The following is a 10,791-nucleotide window of genomic DNA, read 5'->3' on the forward strand; positions in this document are numbered from 1 at the left end:
GCGAATATAGTGGTTAATGTATTATGTACTTGGTGTTTATATATGTGGTGATTGTTTTTATTGTGTACGTTGTGGTATTTTTATTGTGGTGATTGATGAATTTTGTTGGCAATATTTTCAGGTATGGATAATTTTGATGATTTCGGGAATATGTTGCCGGGTCCTAACACACATAATATTATTTGGGACAATCGGTATCACGTCAGTGAGGATGTTTAGGATGGTGCAGGGAGAGATGAGTTGCAGAGCTATTCGGGGAACAAGTCATTGCACTTGTGGAAGTTAAGGAGACCACAGCGGGAATTGCTACACATGCTTGGGTTTGGGATTTTTGCAGACCCTGATGTTGTCTTGGCTACTGACACTCGGTTGATATCTGCTTTGGTGGAGCGTTGGAGACCTGAGACCAACACTTTTTTCACGAGGCAGGGCGAGATGACTGTTACATTGGAGGATGTGGGGTTTATTTTAGGGGTGCCAGTTCAGGGGGATGCGCTGACTTGTGGGGTGATAGAGAACAAGGCGGCGTATTTTGCTAATAATTGGTTTGAGCCTTTGACCGAGGAGGAGGTGAAGGAGCCTTTGTATCGGAATAACATCAAGCTGGGGTGGTTGTTTGAGAGATATGGTGCACAGAAGCCTGAGAAGAACAATATGAGGGCCACGGTTGTACATATCAAGGCATATCTGCTATTCATTATGGGTTGTATCCTCTTCCCCAGCATCAACCGCTCTTTTGTTCATGTTCGGTATATGCACCCGTTGATTAATATGCGGGAGATTCCTTATTATGTTTGGGGTGCAGCTTTGTTAGCTCATATATACCGGGGTTTGGAGATTGCTGCAAGGAAGGGCAGCAAGAGCATTGCTTGTTGTGTCTGGGTGTTACAGGTTTGGTCTTACGAGAGATTTCCTCGTATTGGTGTGTCTTTACGATCTCCCGGTCAGGAGGATTATCCGGTTGCTGAGGGATGGGCCTATGCTAGTGATACTCATGTTGGGGTTTCGAAGAAGCGCAGGATGTCAGGCCCTCACCACAGCTTACCGTTCTATAGGGGTGAGTTTGATGGTGTTGCTGGTGATGAGGTGGTCTGGAGGCCGTATGCTAGGTTCGAGGATGTTATGGACAGCGAGATGATACAGGCACAGTTAGCTGGGTGCGGTCGAGTTCCCCTTGTATGTTATGACGTGGTCGAGTGGCAGCATCCGGACAGGGTGTCGAGACAGTTTGGTTCTAGTCCCCAGATTCCACGGGCACCGGTGAACATGGTTGGTTACAGGGGGCTAAGGATGCCACGTTTGCAGGGGAGGATTGGCTGGTGCGGTGGTTTATTGATATTGGCTAATGGGCCAGGTTCTGTTCAGATTTGGATGGCCTTATTGATGACTCGGTAGACATAGCTTCGGAGGCTGATTACATGGCGTGGTATGCTGATATATCTCGTATGCGCATAGGGAAGTCCGATCCACAGCCTCAGCAGCAGTACAAGACGAGGGAGTTGTATGATAGCCTCGAGGGCTATGAAGTTGTAAGTATTTTACAAATATGCATATTTCACATTACACCCCCACACACTACTAAATTTGCATTCACACGTATTTCATCTTGATGATATGATATCCTTGTGGAATTAATGAAAAAATGTTTGCTTATTTTTGTTTGTAGATGGTTGTCGGGTTTAATATGTTGAAGCAGCTGGATGCTAGGGTTCCTCTTGAGTTTGTGGAGGAGTTTGGGAGGATTTCTGCTACCTTCCTCACACCATTCTCTCGGTTGATGAAGAAGATCAAAGGACCCGCCTACAGACCTCCCACATTTCAGAACATAAAATCAGATTTCATTGCACCTTTGGCTGACGACTTTGACATTCCAGCCATTCCTGCCCAGGATGTCGTTGACATGACACAGCCATCCCAGCATGTGTCTCAGCCACCCCAGGCTATTGCCTCATCTAGTAGGCCCGTGAAGCTTGCATCCCGCAGGATGAAAGAGGAGAAGTGGAGTATCACTAAGAGTCTCAGCATGACAAAGAAGAATGCTATATATTCAGATTGGGGATGGGGCTTTGGGATGGCGCCGAGGAATCCCGGTGGTCTTAATGTTCAGGACTATCACGTCCATGCATCAGCTATGTAGAGTCTGGCTCCAGGAACATAGGTTGATGACAGGATCATATACAGTTATATGGTATTGTTCGTTGTCTAATATATTTTAGTTTTTGCATTTATTTTACTTGTTGCATTTATTTTACTTGTTGCATTCATATATACTTGCAGGGATTGCTAAGGACTCGGGAGGAGGAGATTCACACTGGAGGTATATGGGAGAGGAAACCCGTCTATTATTTCATGGATCCCTACTTCATGGTTCTTGGGAAAGGACATGTGAAGAAAATCAGAAAAGCATCGAGGGTCGGTGGAGATACATTGCAGAGGGCATGGAATAAAGCATTACGTAGCTTTGCCGGGTTTTCCAGTGCTACTGTTGGTCCTTCCGTTCTCGAGGCGGACTACATATTCATCCCATGTTGTGTCGGAGATGTGCATTGGGTTTTGTTCATGTTCGGTACTAGACGATTTGAAGGTCTTATCATAGATTCAATGAATGATGAGCCGGATTATCGTGAGGATATACGAGTGGTGGTATGTTCCTCTACTATTACTGTCTTCTATATAGTCCTTACCAATTGTATATTATATTCATTCTCGGATCATAATTTCATTGCAGTCATGGTTGTTGCCGAGGCTATTGCATATGGTACACCCACTCGAGGGGCTTGACCCTACTTCAGCCGAGGTCCTAGCTCTACCGTCCAGGCCAAAGCAACGAAACTCTAATGATTGTGGTGTTTATGTGATGAAGTACATGGACTACTTCACACAAGGATATGACTTAGCTGAGGTACCAAATTGGTCGCAGGAGGAGGTGGATACCTTTAGGTATCGGATAGCCAGGGAGCTTCAGTTAGGGAAGGCAAGGGGGATTCCCGGGATTAGTATGCGTAGGCGTCACGAGGCTTCGTAGTTGAATTTCATAGTGTTTTAGTTTGTCGGATTATGTAGTTGGATTGCATTTCATTTTAGGTTGTCGGATTATGTAGTTGGATTTCATTTGATTTTAGGTTGTTGAATTATGTAGTTGGATTTCATTTTATGTTGTCGGGTTTTATTTGGTTTATTTGGTTTGTTTGGTTTGATGTTGTTTAATTTTGTTGGATTTTTGTTATTTTTGAGCATTTTGGGTTGTTGTGGATTTTGGTGGAATTTGGTAAATTTTAGTGGAATTTGGTGGATTTTGGTGTTGTAGGTGTTGGGATTTTGGTGGAATTTGGTTGTGGATTTGGTTGTGAATTTCCTGGCTGCTCTGTTTTCAATCTGCAAAAAAAAAAATTTAATGGCCCCAACCGCGGAAAATTTCCGCGGTCCGTCTACAGCCCAACCGCGGAAAATTTCCGCGGTCCATCAGTTTTGTTTTTTGCCCCTGAAAACAGAGCAAAAGACAGGGGAAACAGAGTATGTGCAAATTAATCTTCTGTTGAAATTGCTTAATTTTTGGAAGTTAGTCCTAAACTAACTTTCACTAATCCAAACTACTCTCAAAAGTCTTAAAATATGGTAATGAGTGATTTTCAAAAAAAAAAAAAAATTCATTTTTTATGATAAATTGAAAATTCCTTAAAAAAGTCAACGAAAGTCAACGCTTGTCCAAATATTGAAAAAAACTTTTCAATACATTTCATAACAATTTGTAATGTATAGTTCGACTTGTAAATTTTACTTTTCAATCTCAAATTTTTAGGTACACTTTCAATCTCAAATTTCATACTTTAATTCATAGAAGATTCATATAAATTCATATAAAATTCAATGAAAATGCATAGATTCGAATGAAAATTAGACGATCAATACAATCCACTAAATTTTATGAAATATATTGGTCCTAAACAAAAATACCTAGTATATTAGAAAGACCACCGGATAACCGGTGTTGAGCAACTCCTTGCGTAGTATCCACGAAGCATGCAATATGGTAGAGAACAAGTACACAACCATCACGGATATGGCCTTCCGTAAGTTTCCAAGGGTAAGGGTTGGAGTCGTTCCAAATGGTAACCGGAATCGTATTCGAGCCATCGTAGAGACGAAATCTTGCAAAACATGTCCCGCGTTCCCTCTCCGTCCCTCCCGTTAGGTGTGAAACCCAACCCTTCACATATTCGATGCGTATTTGGTCCATATTACAACCCTCACTAGGCCTCAAGTTTACAATATCGGCAATCCGATCACATTTAACAAGCTTACCGCCATTCCATCCGGATTTTTTCCATTTTCCATCGGGCGTGTTGTTGCCCAAATTCAAGATCGGAAGGAAGTACGGATCCGGATGAGAGTTCACCAATCTCCACGGTTCAGTACCCTCCATCCAATTGCATGTCTCGATCCAATTTTTGGCCCTATAAGCCTCCTCATCGGGTGGGTACAAGTTCGTTTCCTCTTCCTCCACATGGGGCGGCTCGTCATTGTCCACAAGGGGCATCAACTCGGCACATGCATCTTCCATCTCACTAAAGGTTGGTGAGACCACATCTTCCTCGTCATTGTCCTCATACCACGAGTCGCTTGGTAGGGAGTCCGAGAATGTGTTGCTAATGTGGGAAACCGAATCACAACTATGATCGGAGTTGTTCTCACCACTATACTCGCTAGTCATGTTACCTATCACAATAAAACATAATTATATGACAATAATTGGCAATTATATGACAATAAAACATAACAAAAAAGAAAGCAATGTTAAACACTTAAAATTAAAATCCATTTAAAGATTACAACATTCGGTTACAAAATGGTACACCACTAATTATATTGCGATTCTTGAACATTTTTAAGATCTTCTAGTCTACTAGCACACTTCCTTTTATCATGGCCTTCCATTTGACAATAAGTGCACCTTCTTGGCGGCTTCTCCTTTTTACCAATCGATTCTATTGGACTTTTGAAACGAACGTCCTTCTTCCTCCCTTTAGTTTGGGACATAATAGGGTCAACAATTGTTTCTTCATGAGCACTTGCATTTGGAGCTTGCGAATTGCTTTCGTAAGATTTAATTCCATCAACGCTCATTTTTTCGAGAATTGGTATTTCTCGATTCATCACTCCAACGGCATAATCATACCGTTCCTTGGATGCAATGCTACTTTGACAAAAACTCATGGTTAACATTGTCATGCTATTAAATCGATCGGTTGAGGTCATCTCATGACTTTGTCCAACATCCAAATTGTTAGGCAACACACCATCAACTCTATTGGCATGCATTGTCCACTCCGGTTTATGTAATACGGGGGAATTTCCGAAACCCGTTTCTTAGTGAAGACCGCCAATAGGTGTCTACAAGGTAGCCCCGAATGTTCAAGCATTCTACACGTACACATTCCCAAAGAGCTTGCTTTCTCGAATGCCACAAAATAAACATTTCTTCTCGTAGGCTCGGACATGGGCCTATAACAACTATAGTACGTATAAACATCCCCCATTCTCTCCCCTTCTTCACTAGCTCGTCGGTCTTTTTCAACAAAGTATTTTGAAGACTCGACCAATTCATCTTGAAATCTTCTAAACATTTCCTTAGTGTAGATACAAGAAGCATGATACTCCAATGTGGTATGCAATTTCATGGGACGTTTTAGATTAATGGTGACATAATCTTCTTCCTTCTCCCTCATGAATTGCCTTGCCAATGCTTTTTGGGCATTTTCAATGAATTCCTTCAAACCCGTTGCCGAACTCACATACTTATCAAAGAAAGAATTCATCCCCTCACTCCTCGATGTACTATTTTGAAACGCCGAAAATTTGTTTCTAGTATATGCAGGAATCCACTTGTGCTTCAACTCATATAACCCCTTTAACCATTTATGATCTTGCAAGTGATACTTTTCCACAAACGACGCCCATCTAGCTTCAAAAACACATTCGGTGAGAGATTTATAAATGCAATTGTTGAAGTCCGTCTTGAATTCCGGAAAAGCCGAATAATAATGAGCTAATTTCTCCGGGAATTTTTGACTAATGTGCCAAGAACACAATAAATGGGTAGTATTCGGGAGTACAACCGCAATAGCGCTTGCCATGGCTTGATCTTGATCCGTGATTATAGTCAATGGAGGATTACTCCCCACACCTTCAAGCCAAGTACGAAGAATCCACTCAAAAGTCGACGCGTGTTCATCCCGCATCAATGCAAACCCGAAAATTACCGATTGATAATGATGATTGACTCCGGTAAATGGGACAAATGGCATTGCATACCTATTTGTCCGATAAGTGGTATCAAAAGCCATAACATCGCCAAAATTTTGGTAAGCCATTATACATCTCGGATCAATCCATACTAGACACTTCAAGCGATTCTCTTCATCGACTTCGGTCCTAATAAAATATTTAGAACCACTTTCTTCATTCAACCTATGCAACAAGTCCAACCCCGCTTGGGCGTCACTAATCTCAAACCTTTTCTTCCTCTCGTCTCTTAACACATTCCTAACATGTTAAACATTGAAACCAACTTTGTCATTACCTCCATGAATGTTACCAATCACATTCATCACTTGACAATTATGAACCCCCGAACCATAAAGCATTTTTATCAAACTACGGGTCGCGGTGTTGACATGTCTTTCTCGTTGTACCAAATTCATCTTACTAGGGGAAACAAGACCGTGGTTGTGTACCAATTCAAGGCTAGTTACCTCCCAGTGACGTTTTTTCTTTTGATAATTGACATACATCCTCACCTTGCACTCGCTTTTAGGAAGAACCACTCTACGCCGTTTATTTTGCCTACTCTCGGCGACGACACTTTTTCCATAAAGCCTACAAACATATAAACGACCATATATCTCGTTGTCTTTATTATGATGGCTAGCTTGAATTTTAATCGCAAATCCATTTCGTAAAGCATAAGCCCTAAAAAAATGACCGGCCTCATCCATACTTTGAAAATTTTGATTCAAATATGGAACCCCCCCCCATCAACATTTTCATACAAATTTGCATCCTCTACATTATCAATTTCATCCTCACCCTCAACATTATCACTATCATTTTCAACCTCATTTCCATCACTTTCATCTTCAACATCAACCAAATCGTCATCTAAATTAATAAATTCCTCATTTCTATCTACAAAATCATCATCTTCAACATATACAGGGGTTTTAGGTTCTTCACTACTATTTAAACTATCAAGATGTAAACTACAATCAATAGCCTCTCTTTTTTCATTTTGACGTTTATGACGAAACATACGAGCAAATAATTTATCCGCCATGAAAATGTGAAATTTAAGACAAGAAATATACCTTGAATTGACAAAACAACTTGAAGTTCTTGATGAAAATGCCCCAAAATCGCCTAAAATGTAAACTTGGAGAGAGTAGAATTTTTCTAGAAAATTTTGGTGTTTTTGTGGTGAAATGAGGTGCTGTTGGGATGCTGGGGATAAGGGGACAGCACCCAACCGCGGAAATTTTCCGCGGTCCGTCCAGACCAACCGCTGAAACTTTCCGCGGTCCGGGTACCATCTCACCCGTTAATCCCCCATCCAACGGCCCTTAAACTGTTTGTTAACAACCTAATAATAGCAAACAGTTGCTACAGATTGGTCCCCATTACAAATAGGCTAATTAAGTTTTATCCGCAATCTCTAAGAGAAAATTATGGCATTATTAAAAAAATTAAGTCAATCACTAATAAAAAATATTATATAAATAAGAGTACAAATAGGCTAATTAAGTTTTATCAGCAATTTTTAAGAGCAAATTAAGGCATTATTAAAAAGGCTATGACCCATATGAAAACCGGAGGTTAGGCATACTATAAGTCTCCGCCTAACTCAAAAAGTGGATTAAACATACTTGCTAATGATGCATAAAAAATAATAAAAAGGAAAACTAATAAATATTTTAATACCTTTAACATGACTATTTGATGTGATTTTGTTCTTCGTGTTTTTCTTTTGAGTGGGTATGCCCGAGGAAATATAAAATCAATTTAACACACAATAAATATACTTTTACATAAAGAGCATTGAAAATTAAGATATTTATATTAAATGAGCATGATGCATTAGGATTTTTATTCTCAATCAGTATGGAATAATAGATATTATTTACCTATAGAAGTCCGAGTCAATTTACTTAACCAGCAACAACATAATTTTAAACATAATCTTAAACTAACATATACTATAGTAACGGATGTCATGGTGATTTTATTGTCATTTTGTCAGTTTCTTTGTTATTTTAATGCATAACATAGAAATGATCAAAATGACAAAGATACGTATTTTATATTTTATTATATATTCCTCAACAAAAATATTAAACCAATTTTTATGTCAATATAAACTTGTAAAGTGTTGTATAATTACAAATACAAAGTACAAACTTGCCAAAAGAAGTGATTTCTATGTCAGGTAATTATCGAACCTTCTACTTCTGTCTTGGGTGACTAAAAACGGGAAGTAAGACCTATGGTCACCTAAAATGAAAGTGTATATTTTGCTTCTCTCTTTTCAGAATATCAAACACAATTTTCTGACATAAACCGGCAAGTACATTAAATTAATAGTGCTCTATAACATTTAAATCAAGTGAAGAAGATACTAATTACACAACAGAGGTTTGACTTATTACTCACTGCAACTTCTCACCCTACCAAACAATAACGAAAATTATTTTATAGATTAACTACTCATTACTTAATAAATGAATGCATAGTTCTCTTCACCGCTAAAAGTCTGAAACACCACAAATATAAACAATGATATAAGAAGTAATCGTTCGCATCGACTAATCGATTTATGTAGATAAAATATATGATGGCCCAATATTGAGTCGCTTCCAACCTAGAAACAGAGAACAAGGAAATGAATCACAGATATAATAGAGTGTATCAAATTGTGTGTGATAACTGATGCCCTGTAATTCATAATTGATTGATGCAAGCCTATTGTTGTGAAATTGAATACAAATTGTGGTTGTTTATAATCAGTTGCTAGATATACGTTCAAATTATTGCACGTAAGATCATGGGTTCTCCAGGTAGTCCATGTTGTACATGGGTTAAAAAAGCCAAGATCCATGAAAATGGTTGAATAGTTAATGCTTACATACAAAATAGTATTAAATGGGTATGGGTCGATCCATGACTTAAAATGAATATATCCAGCACAAAAATTATGGACAAAAAGGACGTGTTTTTGAATTAACTAAAAAATAGGAATAAGGGTAAAATGTGTAATTAAAAAAACCTAGTGCTAGTACACTTTAAGAGTATATTGATAAGGTAGAAGTAGGTCTGAGAATCATTGATTTATGTTAGAAAGATTTAGGACCTACCCATACCCTATGCCTGACATGAGGTCTAGTGCCATATCTAATACAGTTATGGCTCATGTACCTGTGGAAGTACAAACACAGGAAAACCAACAGGGGCCTTCCATAACTGAGACCCTTTTTTCGTTATCATTAGAAGCTAGGAAACCAATCACTTCATCCTCTCAACAAGGTGGAGTGAGTAAAAAGAAGAGAAAGCGGGAACCTTTAAATGCCATAAATGAGAGTGGTGAGGATCAAATCTAAATAAAGTCTAACATGGTCAAAAAGCGAAAGAAGACAAAAATAACTGAGTTGACCACTCATGAAGCTACCTCTATATCCTTCCAAAAGGATGTAGTTGTAAAAGAGGAAAATAACCAGACTCTTGAGGCACCTTCTCAACAAGGTGTCTCTATTTGAACAAAGCAATCTGTTAGGGCGAAAACACGCGCTAATATTCACGCAAGTATACGCGTTCGCAAGTAGTATAGAATATTTTCTAGTTCGTTCCCACAGAGACTGGTTTAGGTTAAGTTCAATTTATGCACCTATGCAACAATGTATGGTTATCGCTCAATGCTAAGACAAATAACAAATTGGATTTTTATTAAACTAAGAGATTATACTAAATAACATTAACTAAGAGAATTGAGGTTAAATTAATATATATGATAAACATGGGATCCTAACTTCATTAAATACTTCATTCAATAACCTTATTATTTTTAACCTTAGCATGTGATGGTGATGACACTAATCAGATAACACGAAACTGATAAACGCCAACTTTCGTTGCACGAGTACCATTCTACCAGACATCCACAAAAGAGATAGAAGCTGAATAGGCACCAATTATATTGAGACCCTATATGTCTATAGAATTTGACAACATAACGGTTTAAGAATAAGTTATCTATCTTGATTACATAGGGCAAGTAAAACGGTTAGAGTTACCTACGAATCATGCATACAATACATGAACCTATGCTAGCATGGCAAGTTCTAAACCTCTATATTCACTGTCGCTTCAATAGAGATTAACACGCTATCTTATATATTAGCTACGCACATAAGACGAATAAGCACAACCAATACTAGGATATCAATCAATCACCACACACCAAGATATCGAAACAATTAATTATTGAAATCCATAAGTAAATCCGCTAGAATCCCATGACAACGATTAGCCCATAATCGAACTCATCGTCACCATGGGTTCCAATGAAAGCATGGTATAAACAAGGTCTTAATAAACTAAATAATAATCAAAGTACGAATAAACGAGATCTAGGTTCAACAAGAACGAAAACGAGCATCCAAAGTTATAACTAATTCAAAGAATCACAAGTTGAAAACAAGATCTTCTTTTTCGGAGTTGTTCTGTGCTTCTAGGTCTTCTCCTTGG

At 38.7% G+C, this 10,791-nt stretch overlaps 1 protein-coding gene across 1 annotated transcript; it reads right to left on the bottom strand.

Moving 5' to 3' along the window:
• Positions 1-5,252: 5,252 nt before the first annotated feature.
• On the bottom strand, positions 5,253-6,371 carry LOC141714741 (protein FAR1-RELATED SEQUENCE 5-like). The gene has a single exon (XM_074518243.1). The coding sequence runs from the start codon at positions 6,369-6,371 to the stop codon at positions 5,253-5,255; it is 1,119 nt and encodes a 372-aa protein (XP_074374344.1).
• Between the last annotated feature and the right edge of the window lie 4,420 nt (positions 6,372-10,791).

The sequence above is a fragment of the Apium graveolens genome, chromosome 3 (genome assembly GCF_009905375.1).
Source record: "Apium graveolens cultivar Ventura chromosome 3, ASM990537v1, whole genome shotgun sequence".
Lineage (NCBI taxonomy): Eukaryota > Viridiplantae > Streptophyta > Magnoliopsida > Apiales > Apiaceae > Apium > Apium graveolens.

What these genes read in the sequence shown, in the direction of transcription:
- LOC141714741 (XM_074518243.1), bottom strand. Translation starts at nt 6,371, where the DNA reads ATGGCTTACCAAAATTTTGGCGATGTTATGGCTTTTGATACCACTTAT.